The sequence below is a fragment of the Rhincodon typus genome, chromosome 17, assembly GCF_021869965.1.
Source record: "Rhincodon typus isolate 14 chromosome 17, sRhiTyp1.1, whole genome shotgun sequence".
NCBI classification, from domain to species: domain Eukaryota; kingdom Metazoa; phylum Chordata; class Chondrichthyes; order Orectolobiformes; family Rhincodontidae; genus Rhincodon; species Rhincodon typus.
The window spans coordinates 4,688,057-4,709,269 of NC_063348.1; the positions used below are offsets into that span (position 1 = coordinate 4,688,057).

The 21,213-nt window shown below is 41.7% G+C and overlaps 1 protein-coding gene across 1 annotated transcript in view; it reads left to right on the forward strand.

The window, feature by feature from the left end:
• ptprja (protein tyrosine phosphatase receptor type Ja) overlaps window positions 1-21,213 on the forward strand; it is a 102,671-nt gene that overhangs the window by 36,674 nt on the left and 44,784 nt on the right. The window contains exons 11-15 of the mRNA XM_048607138.1: window positions 1,160-1,441; window positions 5,225-5,497; window positions 7,397-7,657; window positions 16,206-16,493; window positions 18,075-18,221. Of these exons, the coding sequence (XP_048463095.1) occupies window positions 1,160-1,441; window positions 5,225-5,497; window positions 7,397-7,657; window positions 16,206-16,493; window positions 18,075-18,221 (1,251 nt within the window). The remainder of the gene's footprint in view (window positions 1-1,159; window positions 1,442-5,224; window positions 5,498-7,396; window positions 7,658-16,205; window positions 16,494-18,074; window positions 18,222-21,213) is intronic.

The window sequence follows — 21,213 nt, forward strand, 5'->3', positions numbered from 1 at the left end:
ACGTTACTGGCATGTTGTAGAATTTGCAACTATACATTTTATAATATATCTGTTTGTGAATAAATCTCAAATTGAGTCAAGAGTGACTTCTGGTCTCGTCTTACGTGTGGCTATAAGAAGTGTTAATACAAAGAAGCGCGACAAAAAAAAAATGTTTTGACCAAGTTTTGGTTTAGTGGTAATTCTGTTTAAAATTTTGTCATCATAAGCTGTGATACCAAGTTTGTCACAATAGAGGATTCAAGTTTTGTATGTGGTAAGCTCAGAAAGAAATAATTCACACTTACTGCTTCAGATTATATGTGAGTGGTTAATTAATTAAGCTCTGGAAAATCCCAGGAGCATCCTTTAGGAATGTTGAAAGAGCATTGTTTATTTGTACCTGAGAGTCCATTTGAAATTCTGTGGGTATGTTTGATAATTTCTTAGAGACAGATGTTTGGATTAATATTGGCTTCTGCAGTGTTGAGAAATATGTCAAAATAAAACTTATAAGTTACTAAGAAAGGGTGACATTAGTACCTGGTTGCAATTCTGTTTTAGGTTTTGAGCTCCGGTTGCTGTAAGGATTTCTGTTGTCAATATAGAACAATATTGTGTCATTTCATTTTCTTCTCTTTATTAAATACATTTGGTTAATAGTTTAAAATCTAAAATAAAGTGTAAGTTCTAATATTCTACTTGCGAGAGAACAAAGAAGATACTATAAAGGTGCAGGTTGTGTTACAAGGTTGAAAGATGCATTTTCCTCTTATGTATGCTAGAAACACTGTGAACATGCATATCATTTCCACCTGAAATCATTAGCTAAAAAAAAAACAGGCTTGGGTTGTGCAATATCTTTGATCTGTACCATGAGTGTAGAAATTGAAAATCCCCAAATGTTTTCTTCCTGTTCTTTTGGGATATTAATGAGACCTTACTTGGATCTCCAAGGTGTAAACAGTTGAATTTTCTGATAGAAAGCAATCGAGAAGTTAAAGGGTAGAAAATATTAAAGTAGAGCCAATATGTCAGGGGATGTGAATGAGTGTAAGACAGCTCTTTTGCATACGCAGAGTCTCATGGAAGTGTCTTGGTGAGATGAAGCCAGAATGTCTATGACATTATCGTACCATCTCCCACTGTGATGCTCTAATGCTGCTTTATTTCCAAACAGAACCTCTGAAAATACCAGTGGGAAACATCACTCTGAACCATGAGGACACAACTGACTCATTGAGAATTTCCTGGATCCGCCCACCTGGAGGTGTTGAGAACTTCACTGTTGACATTGAAGATTGTGCAAATCCATCAGCATTCAAGAACAGCACCACAGTGACATCATCAACAAATACCGTCATGTTCAACAACTTGCTCCCTGGGAGATTGTATTGTGTAAACTTGACAACAATAAGTGGGCCCCATCACATAACTTCAGATTCTGTAAAAGAGGCCACAAGTAAGGATAAAGTATATTTAATTGTCCTTTACTAACAACATTTTCTTTCCAAACTTATGAGGAATGGGACTGTTCTGCCCAACTTGTTTCCTCACATCTTGACTATTTTATTTCTCATCTTATGTAGTCTGGTGCAACTTTTCTAAATTCCTCTGCTACTTTGCTAAAATTAGATTGTCCAGCCTTAACAGTCATCTCTTGGACATTAAACAGAGCCTCAGCTTTCTTAACCAGTGCTCCAATAAGTTCCCTCCATTTGGCTGAGCTTTCGTTCATTCAGAATGACTTTTTTAACTATACTCTCTTCAATCAGATAAAAACTATGACTGTGGGATCATGAAAGTGTCTCAGATTTCCTTATCCTTGTGAAAGATATGTAGGACATTTCATCTTCCAACATGATGAAGCCTCCGTCCTGGATACCATCTTGTATAATTTTGTTAACTGTGCTGAGGTTGCTTCTTCCAACTGGCCTAACATTGGCTGTTAGTTGTGAAACTGGAGCTGATACAACAACTGTCCATTCAACATCTGCTTGTTACTCTGTTATCCAAGCCCCTAAATGCTTGTGGTGCACAACCACAGTTCCTCCTCATGATGCATCCTCCCTCCGCACAATGGAGACCAGGTACAGATTGGGTGACTGGTCCTCCAAACTAGTTTCATTAGTGTAACCCTGATCTCCCTATAGTTTGCCATTATTAATTCCCTTGCCTTTTCTCACTGTGTGGTCTTTCCACTTTTTAAACTCCTTTTTAAACTGTGTCAGCGTACCTGATATAGAATTGTTGGGCTTGACGATCTGAAGAATAACTTAAGCAACTTCAGACTTTAGTTATGCCCTTCTTTTTCATCTGAGCTTTTACACTAGGGGCACAAATTACATCTCGATAGCACCACCTTTGAACGACGTCATAGAAGGCAAGTGCCCATCTGGTGATGTGTGCTGCACAGTCAGCTACTTCCACAATGGTGCACAAGAGTGCCACTGTGTGGTCATCGCAGGTATGCCTGAAGAAGGAGCAGTATTTCTGACATCTCACTGTAGCTGCTGTAGAACCAGATTTACCTCATTTGGATGAAGCAGGGCCAGACAATCAATTTTCACATCACTCTACGAAGAACAAGTTCTGAGCTGCCAGATGGGCGCTTTTTCTGTTGATATTTAAAGGCAGAGCAAACTGGAAGGTGAGGTTTCTTTCAAGAGTTATTTTTGCTGAGGCTGAGTTTGTGGATGCTCTATACGTCTTTTTTTTTGAGAGCTGGTGCTTAACAGTCAAGGACAGACTGTAAAGAGGAATACCTGTCTCAAGCCCGACCACTGTGATTGCAACACCTCTTGATCTGTGTGACAGCCAGGACCTCATTCAGGAAGAGGGGAAGCTGTGCATGGAGGGGGGAGGAGGAAGAGTTGGAAGAGAGACCATTCCAGACTTCCTTCTAACAAAGCAGGTTATGAGAGAATAGATCCTTCTGAGCTTTACTCCCCCACACCAATGTGGACCAACCATTCGATTGATCTGAGATGCTCCATCACAACATCCCCTGGGCCACCATCCTACAAACAAATACAAACACCAACAAATGTCTCCAGCTTTCACATAATTTTTTTTTTATCCAACTGTACTTCTCCTTATACAAGCAAAGAGGAACCACTCCGTCTTGTCCAAGCCCATTAGCGCCAGGTATCTGAAACAAGGAAACCACAAGAGGAGGGTTTGGGTGATGTCGGAGAGCAGGTCACACCAACTGGAGCTTTCCCTTCATGTCACACTGCAGGCCTGTGACTCTAAGCATCATCTCAAGGAGACTCAGGTTGAAGTTGTTGTGCCAGTCCCCCATACCCACTGATCATTTCTGTTCTTCACCCTGCTGTTACGTATGACCTTGTCCTACAAAAAGAAGTGACATGATACCAGTGATAGGGTGACACTTTTGTAGCCTGTATGATGGGAGTTATGTGGGGACAGGGAGAGCTAAATGTGAAATGATAAACATTTGAAAGTGTGTGAAGAGGATCAGGAACATGGGACAGGATGAAGGGAGAGTCCTAAGACTGGGTAAGAGCTGTTGGGTGATAATGGGTCTGTGGCACACGAAGCTGTGGGAGAGGTCGGATGTGAGGTGCCATTTGAGGGTGCCTTCGCTGACCTTGGCCACAAGTGTGAGGTCAGAAAACCTGTTGGGGCACTTTGTCTAGGTGCTCAAACCCGGACTCTGGCACCTGTCTCCGTTGCCACACGCTCTCACTCCCTTTGGAGCCTGCTATGTGAGGGCTGCTCCCACCTTGACAAGGCATGGCCCTGTCTGGGGCATCACTACTCTCCATGTGGTATCATTAAACCTTCTCCTTTGCCTATTGCGTTTTGTTTTTCCTGACCTTCAGTATTCCAAAGTCAGCAAGCTATCGGTCTTCAATTCAATAGTACAGCCTCCCTTTAGGAGAAGCAATTTTATCTTCAGGAAGCAAGCTGCAGCAAGCTAGTCTTAACATCCTGTTGCCATCTGTAGCCAGTAACTTGGGGAGTACACTGACTACACACCACAGTCGTGGTAATGAGGTGCCAATGTGACATTTCCATGCCCGGTATCTCCAGCAGACCAACACAAGCAGATGATAACATTCAGTCTTGCCATCTGAGGGAAACCAGGGTTTGGCCCTCCCTCTCCTGGTATTTTGGAAATTGGGAACCAGCCTGGTTACAGCTGTGGACAGTTTTCATCAGCCAGTAATTTTTTTTTAATATATTCACTGACGGGATAGAAACAAAATTCTGAATGCTCACTGACGTTCTGTGGCAGAAGTTGGTTGATTGACTGTTTTAACAGAAGACCAGAGAGTGATTCCTGTTTATTTAGTAAAAGGTATGTCAAATGCACTTTTTTATTTGGAAAAATAGTCTGGGTTTCTGCAATCATTGACAGTTCTTCTTTGGAACAATAAATCGCATCCCTTGCAAAAGTTAGCCTGACTCTATTAATATCACAAACTGGGTGGGGGAGTTCTCTGAAATGACAACCGTCCCAGTGGTGTAGGAAAGGATGGGAGTACTGCATCTAGACTCCTGACTCATACCCTTATCTCATTCTGGCATAAGTGGCAGGCATCCTGGAATCAGGTCCTGCCCTCCAGTTTGAAACAGCTTTGACATGGTTAGAGCCAGGGCAATCCAGGCCTATCTGTCTAGCAACCTCTGTTTTTATTCCAAAGTTCTAACTTAGTTGGGTGGCCTACTGAGTGAAGCATGATCGTTATGCTGCTTTGTATCTAGTCTGCATTGATGGAATGAAGGTCACCCATGCTGTCCATGAAAATCCTTCTCGTAGGAGTTTGTAGAAACACACTGGTTGTTCAGATGGTGGGACAAAGGTAGCAAGTTAGTAACTCAGCAGTCATGTGGTCAAATTAACGAAAGAAATGTTTTCAAAATCTGTCATTTGGCTCAGGACACACTGAAGGAAGGATGCATTTCTGGGGCAGCTTCCCTTGACTGATCAAATTCTATACACCAGGTTGGTCACCACGTTTGGTTTCTGTTGTAGTTGGTGATGAGTATTATTGTTTTAGAAATACTAAAATGGAAGTTTCTTTGGGGATTTGTGATCATGAGATGTGACAATGATTTGTGTTATGGGACGTATAGCAATCAATTCTGCCCATTTAATAATAATGCTTAAATAGTGCAAAATAAAGATTGAGTCAGCACAGTTTCTTAAATCGGTGTTTCTTCTATATTTTGCTCAGGCAAAAGATTCCCTGATATAACTTTATTTCTTCCACAGTTCCCTCACCACCTGGACCCATAGAAGTGACTAGCTTCACTAATTCCACGATTGACTTTGCCTGGGGAAGGCCTGAGAATATGGATATTGGAACTTACAGTTTTATTGTTACCTACCAGATAGCTCAAACAGCAAATAACATGAATAAATCTATAGAAGATAACAAATCCAGCATTGACAACCTGGAGTCCGGAACCAACTACACCATAACTATTGTAACTACAATCCCTCAAAATTTGCATAGTACCTTTGTAACATGCTCCCACTTTACAAGTAAGTTTCCTGTGCTGTATCCTTCAGAGTAGACTTTTTTTGGCTATTCAAATGAATGAATATTTTTGACTTTTATATTGGTAGTGTCTTTTTAAGAGATTTCTAAAACTAAACTTGGTAAATCTTTCAAATAATGCCACCTGAATGAGTAGAACTGCGTGAATATGTTAATTTCATCTGTTGTTACATTACTAGTCAGTTTCTATTAAGAAGCTGAGTCTGGTTATGCAATGTAACCTATACTCTGTCTCAGGATTGATGCTTTCCATAATTAGTAGTTGCAAGTTCAAGACCGAGTTTCCAATAATTAATGCCCTTTCCTCAAAGAGTTTCTGGGAAATGAGTGCTGTGTGACCTTTTCTCTTGCTATCTAATGCACGCAATTAAGTCAGAAGCCACACGACACCAGGTTACGGTCCAACAGGTTTATTTGAAATCTCACAAGCTTTCAGAGCGCAGCCCCTTCGTCAGATGCAGCATCACTTTCTCTACCTGAGTTAGTTTGTACAGTTTTAAATTCGGCATGTGGTTCTAGTCATTTAGTTTGTCTCCAGAACCACCTTATTTTTAGTGTTTTGTAATCATCTCTCTGCCTCACTTAATTGGATTATATGTCATGCCTTCATTGGTTATTCAGCTTGTTGACCCTTTACTCACCGGCTAACACTCCTGGTCACCTGCAGAGACTTATCAGACATTCCACTCACACCAGTTTTATGATCTTAAACTCTGCCTATAAACTCTGTGTCTGTGTGCTCTGCTGTCTTCCTGCACCTGACGAAGCAGCAGCGCTCCGATTGTGTGATCTCAAATAAACCTGTTGGACTATAACCTGGTGTCATGTGACTTCTGACTTTGTTCCCCCCCAGTCCAACACCAGCACCTCCATATCGCACAGTTGAGTTTGAGTTTGTGGATGAACGTTAAATAATGCAGTGCATGGTGAGACTGTGGTTGATAGTTCCAGGTTATAGCTTCGTAACCAGAATGCTCCAAGACAATGTGTCTGTGTCTCTTCTTATGAAGACTTTTGCATTTTGAGCAGGCTATCACAGGGCGATTAACAAGAAAGACATCAAAGGTTGCAATCTTCAGATTACTTTCCGTAATATGTGTTAATATGTATAGAAATAGGAGGACAGCGGAGATGAATAAAAAAACCGAAAGAACTGCGAATGCTGTAAATCAGGAACAAAAACAGAAGTTGCCGGGAAAGCTCAGCAGGTCTGGCAGCATCTGTGAAGAAAAGATCAGCGTTAACATTTCTGAGGAAGGGTCGCCGGACCCGAAACGTTAACTCTGATCTTTTCCTCACAGGTGCTGCCAGACCTGCTGAGCTTTTTCAGCCACTTCTGTGAGTGAAGATGAATGCCTCACTAGAAAGATGGTTCCAGTGGGGTGTCTTTACATTTTTGCGCTATTGATGACACCCTCCATCTTTACTGATGATTGAGAGTAGACTAATGGGGCGGTAATTGGCTGGGTTAGAGTTGTCCTGCTTTTTATGTACAGGATTTACCTGGGCAATTTTCCACATTGTCAGGTAGATGGAAATGTTGTAGCTGTACTGGAACAGTTTGGCTAGAGACGTGGCAAGTTCTGGAGTGTAAGTCTTCAGTACTATTGCCTGAAAATTGTCAGGGCCCACAGCCTTTGTAGAATCTGGCTGGAAACTATTACAATACCTTCAGCCTTATCTTTTTCACTGATGTGTTCAAGTCGATAAGTTGCCAGGGTCAGATTAGATGCTTACAAGAATTCTGCAGGAAATAAGTCCAGTCGTTCATAGTATTACAGTCTCTCATAACAAGTAGATTCTTTCCATAAAGTTAAATAAGCTTAAGAAGAAAGCAAAGAACACCAGATAATCTTTAACTGATGTGTTTTTTTTATCTTCAGAACCAAACCCCATCAGAAATCTCAAAGTCGTCAGTAAGAACACTGTATCTATAAATCTGTCTTGGGATGACCCACTTGGGCACAGGAGTGAGTACAGGTACAGAGTGCAAACAGATGACAGCCCATCTTCCATTAGGGTGATCAATACCAATTTTTCTGTGATCAGTGACTTGACGCCAGGAGCTAATTTCACGGTCAACATCTCCACTCTAGCTGCAGATAACACTGAATCAGACTTTGTAACCTTAAACCAGTGCACGGGTAAGTGCTGAAATTACCAACTGTTTGTCAACTTGTTTGCCCTGATCTCTATTATTAGGATTCAAAGACAGAAATTGCTCCAGTTCTGCATACGTGCTTCCACACGCATGCTCCTCGTGCGCACACATTTTCACAGAAAAAGACCGGATTTATTTACGTGGACGTGGAATATGAAAACAAACGAGCAGCTCCAGTGCCTGAAAGCAGAGTCAGAGGTTCCAATTTCACACTGGACACAGAACCCACGAGTGAAATAAACCCATAATCAGTTCGAGCGCTGAAAGCAGAGTAATAGAAACCCGAGTTTTAAAAAGAGAAAGTAGAGTCATGGAGCTGTACAGCATGGAAACAGACCCTTCGGTCCAACTCATCCCTGCCGACCTGATATCCTAAATGAATCTAGTCCCATTTGCCAGTATTTGGCCATATCCCTCTAAACCCTTCCCAATCAAGTACTCATCGGATGCCTTCTAAACGTTGTAACGTTACCAGACTCTACCTGAGCCTGTGTTTGTTTCAGTTTCTCATCTACTGGGACCATTTTCTGCAGAGGACCCAAAAGGCTGCCCCAGCCACACTGCTTGATGCTGGTTCAATCACCTGGATACAGTATGCCAGATGGAATCATAAATAATTGCAGTGCAGAATGAAACCATTTAGGGCTGCCTTGTCCATGCTGGTTCTGTACAGGAGCAGTTCACTTTGTGCCACTCCTTCGCATGTTCCTGCATGGTTTTCCAGTAAAGGTAGTGATCCAATTCCTTTTTGAAGGGTATGGTGGAACCTGTCACCTCTCAGACTGTGCGTTCCTAACCATTCACTGCATAAAGTCTTCTTCCACATGTTGCAATTGCTTCTTTAACCAATGATCGTACCTCTATTTGCTTTATTTCTCCACCTTTTAACTAATGCAAACGTTTTTTACCCCCGACTAGTTTATCAAAAGCTCATAATTTTGAATACCTCTCTCATCCTATCTTGACCTTCTCGAAGGAAAATAGTCTAAACTTCTCCAATATACCCGTGGAACTGAACTTCCTTGTCCCTGAAGCCATTTTCATAACTCTTTGTACACCCTCTTGATTATCTTCACATTCTTCTGCAAGTATAGAGCCCAGAACCAGGTCTGGGTGGGATGTCTGAGGGTCGGTGTGGACTTGTCGGGCCGAAGGGTCTGTTTCCACATTGTAGGGATTCCGTGGTGATGAGAACCAGATGCAGTATTCTAGTTGAGGTTGAAACAATGTTTTGCATAAGTTTAAAATAATTTCCTTACTTTTGTATCTGTTTTTGTAAAGCCCAGATTGACATATGTTTTAACTGCTTTCTCAGTTGTCATCCCACCTTCAATGGTGTACATATAAAACCAAGTACAGAATTGTGCCCAAAAAATAAACAAAAAAACTGCAGATTCTGGGAATCTGTAAAAGAAACAGAAATTGCTGGAGAAACTCAGCAGGCCAGGCAGCACCTGTGGAGAGAAAGTGTAGTTAACATTTCAAGTCCAGCAACCCTTCTTCAGAACTCCACTCTGAAGAAATGTCACTGGACCTGAAGTATTAACTCTCCTTTCTCATCACTGATGCCACCAGACCTGCTGAGTTTCCCTATATTTTCTGTTTTTGTTACAGAATTGTGCCCTCTCTATTACTGACACTGTACATTTTTCTTACTAAAATGAATCACCACACTTTTTACTGCAATACATTTCATTTGGCTCTTGTCCAACAGTTCCACAAACTTCTCTGCGTCAATTTAAAGTTGTACACTGTCTTCACAGTTCACACTGTCTCCAATTTAAATATTGACTGTAAATTTCAAAAATTTTCCCTGTTCACCAAGGTCTATACTGTTGCTATATATGAAGAAGATTTGGGGGTCCTAACACCAATCCCTGGGGAACTCCACTACAGACCTTTCACCAGTCTGAAAACAATAGCAATTAGCCTCAACTCTTTGTTTCCTGTCAATCAACCTTGTTATAGAGTTCCCTTAAATCTATGAGTTCTGACTTTGAATGCAATCTGCTGTGTGGCACTTTAGCAGATGCCTTTGAAAATACATATACACTATATCAACAACATTACTGTACCTTGATCATCCTCTTTGATACCTAATCAAAAAAAAATCGAGCAACTTAGACCTAATTTTCCCTTAACAAATCCATGATGGCTTTTCTTAATTTGTTCCCGTTTACCCAAATATGTGATTACAGTAGAACTTTGCTACCATCTCAACATGGCTGCACTAGCAGGCTAAGACCACCCACTTTGCCAAGCTTCACAGAAACTATTTTTGGGAGCAAAACAAGACCAATTTCTTTTAGCCGAAGCAAAAGTTGGAATCCCTGGTCCAAGAGTAGAAGCAATATTTCTTTCAGTGTTTAATGTTTTTCTGAATATTTGTGATAACTCATAGAATGGAATCAAAGAATCCCTACAGTGTGGAAACAGGCCATTTGGCCCAATAGGTCCAAACTGACTCTCCGAACAACATCCCACCCAGACTCCACCCCCCCCCCCATCCTATCCTTGTGACCCTGCATTTCCCCTGGCTCATCCACCTAACCTACACATCCCCGGACACTATGGGTAATTTAGCATGGCCAATCCGCCTAGCCTGTACGTCTTTGGACTGTGGGAGGAAACCGGAGCGCCCGGAGGAAACCCACGCAGACATGGGGAGAATGTGCAAACTCCACACAGACAGTTGCCCGAGGCTGGAATCGAACCCGGGTCCCTGCTGCTATGAGGCAGCAGTGCTAATGACTGAGCCACAGTGCCACCCTTCTTGAAGTTTATGGGAGCACTTCTAATGTTATCACTTTGCTTTCCAATATCATACCTTCCACTAAATCAGGATATGCTGCTCGTGGACCCTTAGAAGTTTACCAGAGGCCACGCAGTTTATCATTCAAGTCAAAAATTAATTTGACTGTTGTGCTTTCTTTTTCTCATCATCTTTCTCCTTACAAACTCATCTTGCCATTTCCACTGCCGTCATTTCACATCACATGGGCTTTGATGGCCTGTGTCAACATAGAGCAACATGTCTTGGTCAATTCAAAGTTGTAAGATTGCTGAGTAAATATTGGAAATATTGAATTAACATCCACGTCCTGTCAGTTACGATACTCACGTGGAAATTGGCACAGTGAGGCTACATACTCTTCAATACACATTGATAGCATGTGGTAAGATCTATGGGGAGTGTCCATTATGAGTGTGAATGTAGGAATTTATAATGAAAGATGAAAGGACAGAATGTATGAGGTTAAAATTGAGACTTTTGTTATGTAATTCTTTCTCTGTCTCCAAAGTATCATAACCAGAAACATTTTCCCTGACTTCTACCAAGCTAAACCATATCTCTTGTGACGCTCAATCCATTGTTATTCATGCTTGTGGATCGTCAGTTTTGTTATAAAGCTTTCTTCATTCACATTTCTGGGATTCAAAAGTCATTCTTTTTCTCTTCCATATCAGTTTAAGCTCATGTAAGTCACACTAAGTATTCCTGCATGAAAGATGAGTTCTTTTCAGATTAAACCCTTCACTCAAGTCTTTGTGTTTGTCTTTGTGTCCTAAAGATCTCAGCCCTTTTTAGGAATAAAGTCTCTCCATCTGTGCAGTTGCTACCCTTACCTTTCTGTTCCAACAGTGAGTGAAGTTCTTCTCCTTAGTTTATGTTTCAGTTTCTGATGTTTCCTCTTCAGCTCCTCCTTCAATGTTATTGGTTCCAATAAAAACCAAGATTTGTGCCTGTCCCCCTCCTGCCTCAAAAATATTTTGTGCCTGCTTCAGGAAGCCCCTAACCTGACTCTTGTGAACCCAAAAAACTATTTGTGACTCTTGAATGACCATGCTTGTGACACTAAGCCCCAGATCAAGTGTAGCGATATTAATCAACAAATGTTACAAAACAGATGCCTGTGCATCTAACACGCTGCCAAACCAACAGAATCCAGAGTCGGAGCGATCGAGGGATTGCTATTGGTTACCCAGTTGCACATTCATTCAAAAATGTTTTTGCTGATCCCCATTTCCTTTCTCTTCAGTCATCAATTAATTAGCCCTGTTCCATGTTACAGGCAAAACTAAATAAACAGTTTCTAGTATTGAAGGACTACAATGAAATAAAGCCACAATACAAAAAAAAGTGGAAGACTGTTTTTTTTTTGAACAGTCGCTCACTTCACTTGAGTAAAGATTCACAATTTCCTGAGCTTTGCATTATGCTCGATATGGTCAATAATTGCTGCTTAATGCTGATCATTGACTGACAGTATAGATGTGTGTTTCCTAGTGTTTTAATAAATATATGCACTATGAAATATGAAGTTTAACTGCACAGATAGGCAGTGTTCAGGTTTTATCCATGACTATGATGGACTAATCTAATCTCTGGTTAGCCAGTCAACCCCACAACTAATTTTAGTGCCCCTAGGCTGAAGAATAGAAAAAACAGTCAGCCTTCCTCATCCTGTTTATCCCGTGAAGGTCTGATTAAGCTCATTTAGAATGGGGCCCTACAATAAAACAACTTGTCGAGACCCATTTGACCATAAGACGTAGGAACAGAATTTAGGCCATTCGGCCCATTGAGTATGCTCCGCCATTCAATCATGGCTGATAAGTTCTTCAACCCCATTCTCCTGCTTTCTCCCCATAACCCTTGATAATCAAGAACCTATCTATCTCAGTCTTAAATGTACTCAGTGACCTGGCCTCCACAGCCTTCTGTGGCAGTGAATTCCACCGATTCACCACTCTCTGGCTCAAGATATTTCTCCTTATCTCCGTTCTCAAGGGTCTCAGGTCCTAGTCTCTCCTACCAATGGAAACATCTTCCCAATGCCCACTCTATCCAGGCCTTTCAGTATTTTGTAAGTTTCAATTAGATCCCCAATCATCCTTCTAAACTCCATCGAGTATGGAACCAGAGTCCTCAAACATTCCTCATATGTTAAGCCTTTCATTCCTGGGATCATTCTCGTGAACCTCCTCTGAACCTGCCCCATGGCCAGTACATCTGTCCTGAGATATTAGGCCCAAAATTGCTCGCAATACTCTAAAAGTGGTCTGACCAGAGGCTTATAAAACCTCAAAAGTACATCCTGCTTTTTATATTCCAGTCAAAATAAATGCCAACATTGTATTTGCCTTTTCTAACTACCAACTCAACCTGCAAGTTTACCTTAAGAGAAACCTGGATTAGGATTCCCAAGTCCCTTTACAAATCAGACTTCTGAATTTTCTCCCCGTTTAGAAAATAGTCCATGCCTGTCGTCTTCTTACCAAAGTGCATGACCTCACATTTTCCCACGTTGTACTCCATCTGCCACTTGTTTGCCCACTGTCCTAACCTGTCCAAGTCCTTCTGCAGCCTCGCCACCTCAATACTACCTGTCCCTCCACCTATCTCTGTATCGTCTGCAAACTTAGCCAGAATGCCCACAGTTCCTTCATTTAAATCATTAATGTATAAAGTGAAAAGTTGTGGTCCCAACACTGACCCTTGTGGAACCCACTTGTCAATAGCTGCCATCCTGAGAAAGACCCTTTTAACCCCATTCTCTGCTTTCTGCCAGACAGTCAATCTTCTATTCGTGCTAACACCTTGCCTTATACACCATGGGCCCTTATCTTAGTCAGCAGCCTCCTATGTGGCACCTTGTCAAAGGCCTTCTTGAAGTCCGGGGGTGGGGGGGCGCGGGGTGGGTGGGTAGCCCAATTGGTCCAGGTGATTTATCCACCTTCAGATCTTTCAGTTTTTCTAGCACCTTCTCCTAGGTGATGGCCACCATACTCAGGCCCGACTGTCTTGAATTTTTGGGATGTTATTTGTGACTTGCACCATGAAGACTGACGCAAAGTAATTATTCAGTTCCTCTGCCATTTCTTTGTTCCCCATTACTACTTCTCCAGCATCATTTTCTAGCGACCCAATGTTCACTTTTGCCTCTCTTTTGCCCTCTATATATCTAAAGAAACTCTTACAATCCTCTTTATATTACTGGCTAGTTTACCCTCGTATCTTCCCTCCTTTATTTCTTTTTATTTTTGTTGCCCTCTGTTGGTCTTTGTAAGCTTCCCAATCCTCTGGTTTCCCACTGCCCTTCGCCACATTATATGCTTTCTCTTTTGCTTTTATACCATCCCTGACTTCACTTGTCAGCCCTGGTTGCCTCATCCTCCCTTTAGTTTGCTTCTTTTTCCTAGGGATGAATTTTTGCTGTGTCTCCCAAATTACTCCCGGAAACTCCGTAATTGCTGTTCCACTGTCTTTCCTGCTAGGCTCCTCTTCCAGTCAATTCTGGTCAGTTCCTCCCTCATGCCTCTGTCGTTGCCTTTATTCAGCTGTAATACCGTTACCTCTGATTCTATTTTCTCCCCCTCAAATTGCAGAGTAAATTCAGTCATATTATGATCACTGCCCCCTAAGGGTTCCTTCACCTTAAGCTCCCTTATCAAGTCTGCCTCATTACAAAACACTAAATCCAGTATTGCCTGTTCCTAGTGGGCTTCACCACAAGCTGTCCCAAAAAGCCATCTCGTAGACATTCCACAAGTTCCTTTTCTTGCAATCCACACCAACGTGATTTTCCCAGTCTACCTGCATATTGAAAACCCCCCCATGTTCACTGTAACTTTGCCTTTCTTACACACCTTTTCTATCTCCTGGTGTATCTTGTGCCCCAGCTCCTGACTACTGTTTGGAGGCCTGTATATAATTCCCATTACAGTTTTTTTTACTTTTTTGCCTTTTTGCAGTTCCTTAAGTCTACCCACACAGATTCTACATCATCTGACCTTACATCGTTTCTTGCTATTGATTTAATTTCGTTTCTTACTAATAAGGCAACCCCACCTCCCCCACCCACCTGTCTGCCTTTTCCATAAGATGTATATCCTTGAACATTCAGATCCCAGACCTGATTCCCTTGCAGCCACGTCTCCGTGATGCCCACCACATCATACCTGCCAATTTTGATCTGCGCCACAAGCTCATTTACCTTATTTCTTATACTGCGTGCATTCAGATATAATACCTTCAGTCCTGTATTAACCATCCCTCTTCTCACTGTCCTTTGTTTATCCAATGTGCTTGAAGTTTGATTACTGACCCTCTCAACACTGTCCTGTTTTATGTTCTGGAAACTTTAATAACTGCTTCTGAGTTCTCCTTACTTTTCATCTTTTTCATAGTTTTCCATCTGTTAAATCCACCCCCTCAGATGTTAACCTGCTCCTTTGTTTTCCATTGGCCATTACACTACTTGGTGTTTTGTCCTTCACATCCACCATGCCCCTCCCCCAACACTTTCTAGTTTAAAGTCCTGTTGACCAGCGTATTTACACTTTTTGCTAGAACATTGGTCCCAGCTCAGTTCTAGTGGAGACCATCCTAGTGGTACAGAGCCCTCCTGTTTCAATTTGGATGCCTGTGCCCCATGAAAAGGAATCCCTCTTTCCCACACAGCTCTGTTAGCCATGTGTTTACTTCCCTTATTCTCATGTCCCTATGCCAATTTGCACATGGCTTGGGCAGTAATCCGGAGATTATATAACCCTTGAGGACCTGTTCTTTAATTTCGCTCATAGCTCCTGATAATCTCTGAACAGGTCCTGTTTCCTAGTCTTGCCTACGTTGTTTGTTCCGGCATGGACCACAACAATTAGATCCACCCCTCCCACTCCAATATCCTTTCCAGCCGGTCAGAGATATCCCTTACTCTGGCACTGGGCAGGCTACATACCATGCGGGACTCTCGATCCTGCTTACAAAGGATACTATCTATTCCCCTAATTATAGAATCCCCTACAGCTACCACCTGTCTTTTTGCTGCCCCCTCTTGAATGGCCTCCCGTGCCATGGTGCAGTGGTCAGCTGGCTCATCCTCCCTGCAGTCCTGTTCCTCATCCACACAGGGAGCAAGTACTTCGTACCTGTTGGACAAGGTCAAGAGCTGAGGCTCCTCTGTTCCTGAATACAGAATCCCTCTACCTGCCTCACTTGCAGTCACACCCTGCTATCCCTGGCCACTGACCACATTTGAATTACTAAATCTACCAGGTGTGACTGCCTCCTGAAACGGAGTGTCCAGGTAACTCTTTCCCCCTCCTGGATGTGCTGCAGTGCCTGAAGCCTGGACTCCAGCTCATCAATTCTGAGCTGAAGTTCCTCCAGCAGCCAACACTTGCTGCAGATGTGGTCACCGCAGTTCGCTATGGGATCAGCCATCTCCCACATCATATAGCTACTGCACATCACCTGCCCAGCCATCTCTACTTGGTTAATTGCTTTATTCAATGTGTTGTCACAAGAAAAGCTACTGAGTGATAGTCTAAAGTGGGATCAGTACTTTTGAGGAGGTATCTAAACAAGCCACATCTTCAGGAGAGAAGCTAGGAAGGGCAGGTCAGAGCCTAAATAAAGGGGGAAAGCAATGAGATTGTTACAGAACAGATTGCTATTGTTTCAGATCTTGACTTTAATTGAAGAAGGTTTCTTTGTTACACAATTTGATGTTCTGGTTTCCCTGCAGATGCGGCTGCAGTTAATTCTTCTTCACTGAAGTGTACAGGGATAGATCTCCAGCCTGTCCTTAAATTGGATTGGGCATGTCCAGATGGAAAGAACAACGGCTTTTCTATCAAGGCAACAAACCTCAGCACTCAGCTAAATTATACAGCTTCGAGCTGTACCTCACGAATGCAAGAATTCACGCTGAATGATGTTGTATTCTTCACAAATTATTCTGTGACTATCACCACTTTGTCATGTGGTAGTCCGAGTACATCAACCCGCGTAGAGTGCACGTCTGGCATTACACGTAAGTTTTAAACTCGGCGCGCTGTCTTCACAGTAAACAAATTGCAATGTAAGATCATGTGGAACTGGCGCCTGGGTCTGTCATCATAAGCCATCATCCCTTACTGTCCTCTGTATATAGTAATGTTCAATGCAGCATGTTGCAAGTGTAGATATCATATTTTACTGCACTGGGAGTACATATCAGAAAATTTGACACTCCACCCCATTTTCCAACCACTTAGCTTAACAGTCAGCTTAAAAGTTAAGAAAGCACATACTAGGAGGGAGATAGTAGGAACTGCAGATGCTGGAGAATCCGAGACAACAAGGTGCAGGGCTGGATGAACACAGCAGGCCAAGCAGCATCATAGGAGCAGAGAGGAGTGGTTTAGGGTGAATACAAGATCCTAATATGCACTGTTTGCATGTGCCAGGACTGAAGGGATAAGTCTTGAGCTAACTCACTGCTACATTAGATAACTGCAATGAACTAAATATTACCCTTTCCCTTTCTTACCCAGAGTAGAAAATAGGAGTAGACCATCCAGCTCTATAAGCCTTCTCCACCATTCGATATGATCATGGCTGATCATCCTACTCAGTATCCTGTTCCCACTTTTGCCCAATACTCTTTGATCCCTTTAGCCCTAAAAACTATATCTATCTCCTTCTTGCAAACATTCAACATTTTGGCCTCAGCCACTCTCTGTGACAGAGAATTCCACAGGTTCCCCACTCTCTGGGTGAAGAAATTTCTCCTCACCTGAGTCCTAAATGGCCTACCCTATACACTTAGACTTGTGACCCTTTGGCTTTTGACTCCCCAGTCATTGGAAACATCCTGCATGTATCTGGATGAAAAAGTGAATGAAAGTTTGGACTGTTTACTAACTACAGACTTCCCATTTAAAATATCTTTGGCAGTCCTTATCCACTTTGTCCTAGTGTTAATAACCTTCTACACACAGTTCAGCAGGATGTAACTGCACTAATGGAAACTTTTTGACGCAAGCTCTTAACACAAGTCTACAACTCCTAGGGGTGCAGATTGGAAAACCCCATTACTTCGTCCATTGAGTTCCAATGAGGAATATTAGTGAGTTTGGCTGCCTCATTTGAGGCTGATGCTATAATGCCAGTTGTGCTGTTTAAAGATCCAGGCTGAGATATTGTATTTGGGTAGCATGAAAGGACTTTCTCCCCATCCAAACCTGCTCTAGGTGAGGTGAACTGCCTGAAACAGAATCTAGGTACCTGAAATGCAAGAATCCCATGCCCCAATGATAGGAACAAGCAATGAAATCAAGCCAAACCATTTTACCCATTCTGTAATAAACTTTGAAATACATTTTGTTAGGTAAATTTATTGAAATATAAATTAATTCAAGATGTTTTCCCAAGAGAACGGGGAAAAGAAATTGTTCATAATGTTTGAGAGAGAAGTGCAGGTCGGGTCATCTATCACTAAAGGGCAATTGTTTTGCATTGAATATTCCTAAAAAGTTCTTGTATTGCATCCAACGCCAATATTTGTATACAACCATTACAGGATATTGAAAAGATATTGTGCTGTTTCATTTTACTTCTCATTTATTCGTAGACCCTCCCCAGCCTGCTGGTAAATTACAAGTGCCAAGTGCTGAAGTTACACACAAAACAATTATGTTTGAGATCAAAGAAGATGCATTTAATTCTGACAATGGTCCACTTAAAGCAATTGCTGTGATTGTTACAAAAGAAGAAAACAGTAAGTACTGTTTTTTTTCAACATTTGAACTGAATTAAAATTCTTATTTTTCTTGTGAGCAGTTGCTTTCAACTCATGATCCTAATTTGTAGGATGCTCATTTGTATCCTACCAAAGGTGTAGATGTCCTTAGCCCTGAACTTCTGTTTAGGCTTGGCTTGTTGTGAATTTATACGAAATTAGGATTTCTTACCACCATCCTTAGTTCCTGGAAATGGGTTCATTTATATCAATAGTTTAGGTACCTACAGCTTTTATGAAATTGTCCAGGTACTTGAAACATGCAGCGATCATGAAAATTGGTGAAATATTCTGCATACTATTGGCAGGTAGTGGTGGCCATTCAGTTGAATGTGATTTTTATTTTTGGTGGTATCAATTTTTGTATTCTTGATCAGTGATCTGGAGGAAGGCACTGCAGTGCTGTCTGCAGGTACCTGGGCAGAATATTTGAATTACAGCAAACTTTGTTTTAACCAGCACCTTATCAATTGGCACTATTGATAAACCAGCAAAAGTTATATACCTCAAATATCATTATCAACTATGATGTCTGAGTATTTATGCTGTGAATAAAGTATAACGGTGATGTGTACACCCATGTATTACATTTCTGTTACTTCCTGTATGTTTTCACATTGATTTTAGGAGGTGAGTAGATTTTTTTTACATAATTTTTTTTGAGGGATGTTTATGCCTCGAAGCTTCACTTCGTCAGGGTTTACTGCGGTTATGCGAAGCTCTTCATTGTCTAGAATATTCAGTCAACTGGCACACTCCTGGTTTCCACAGATGCTGCTTAATAAAAGGTTTGCTATATGTGACTGTTAGAAAATGCATCTGAATTCAGTTTCGGAAATGAAAGATTCCTTTAAGTGTTGTATTCGCTGTTTCTGAATGGTGCTCGTTTGACTGACCTTGGGAGAATTTGGCCAAATTTTCTTTCTTCCCCAAATCCCACATTGGCTTTATTTTTGTCTCTCCTAAAGCACTGTGTGGCTGATCATTTGAGGTAGTGTGACTGGATGAGAGTTTGAGAGTGCAGAAGTTAAAGCATAATTGCACCAGAAAGGTTTTTTGATCACCTGCCCTTTTCCAATCCATCATCTTTTCATTTTTGTACCAAAAAACATGTGGGTTACTTAAATTAAAAATGTGAGAGAGACAGTTCAGAATTGAGTTGTGCAAAGCAATATCTTTCATTCCTTCCTATTCAATTCATAGTATCCAAGACTAAGCTGAGACCAGGAGTTTATTGAACCCGCTGAAGTGCAGTGATTGCGAAGGATTTGTCAGTCCTTCTAACGTGACATCTTTCACTTTTTACAACTGGTGTATTAATGTTTAAGGTCCAGTATATCACTGTTGCTGTGGAAAACCTGCTAATTGGGCATGATTTGCAAAGTTCACTGGTGGCAAGGAATGTTGCTGACCAGAAATACAGAATTGAGTGGTCAAACCAGCTTGCCAAACTCTCAGCGAGTTATGTTTCAATGTGAAAGAGCAAGCCAATATATTGAGGATCACTGCTACCCATAGATGTCTAATTAAGATACAGATTTGATGTATACAGAAGCTTTGGTGGTGAGTGACATAAAATTCCCCTTGGCCATTTCAATGAAGCTGAAGTATTTCCTAAGGCAACAAGAGAGGCCCAATATGCCTACTGCTTTTTTGTTGAAAACAAGTATAAGCCTGGCCAGACACAGAACTGCAAGACGTCCAAGAGAACAGGGCGGAGAAGATTGAAGAATCATGGAATAGTGACATCACAGAAATCAGGCATTCACTCTGGCTCTCTGAAGGAGACAGACAGTCCCTGGGTTGCAGACAGGTTCCATTCTGAGTCCATTTACAAGTTAGTTTGTACCCAAGTCGGAACACTATGCAGGACAATGTAAAGTAAGCTTTCATGAGTACAGGAAACGCTCGTATGCCAGATCTTTAAAGCTACACCCCTGTATGAGGTCACATTTGTAAGTACGAGCATTTGTAAGTTGGATGTTCGTAAATCAGGGACCTCTGTGTGCCCAGTTCCACTCCTTTTCCTTTTCCTGCAGCCAGAAAGCTTTCCTTTTCGGATACTAAAGCAATTCCATTGTGAAGCTGCCCCCACCATATGCTGGCTGTGCCTTTCAGATCCTAACTACCTTCTGTACGAAAAAAGATTTTCTTCAAGTTGCCAATTCCTTTAAATCTGTTCCTCTTGTTTCTATCCTTCCAACAAATGGGAATAGAGTATGCAGGGACGAACTATGAGGAGCCTCCTCAAATATCCTCTTCACTTGTCTGTCATGGAGATCAACTCCAACTACTCAATTCCTCAAGCGTGGAACAATTCTCGTGAATCTTTTCGACACTAATATTTTCACATCTTTCCAACTGAAAAAACATGTGTTTTGTGCAACTGCAACAAACCTTCCTTGGTTTTGTACATGTGCCACTCTTGTTGGAGCCCAGGGTGGTCTGTGCTTTATTAACTCCGCTCTCAACTTGTCCTGCCATCTTCAATGAGTTGTACATGTGCGTTTGCTCCTGTGCTCCCTTTCGTATTGTACTCTTTACATTGTGCCCTTCCATTCTTCCTACCAAAGTTTATCACTTCACACTCCTCTGCATTAAATTTCATCAGTTAATTGTCCACACATTCCACCAACATATGCCCTTTTTAAAGTTCTGTGTTCCTCATGGTTTACAAAGTCCAAGTTTCACATCATATTGTAAATATTAAAGTTGCACATCAAGGTCTACATTGTTCATGTATATCGGAGGAACAGACATCTTAACAGGAGGGAACTCCACTACAAACCTTCAGCCATGCTACTCTTAGTCTCTTGACACTCAAGCCAATTTTGTGTCCATGTTTCTAGTGTCCTTTTATATCAAAATCTCTAATGTTGTTCACAAATCTGTTATGCAGCACTGTGTCCATTGCCTTTTGTAAGTCAGAGATAGTAGGAACTGCAGATGCTGGAGAATCCGAGACAACAAG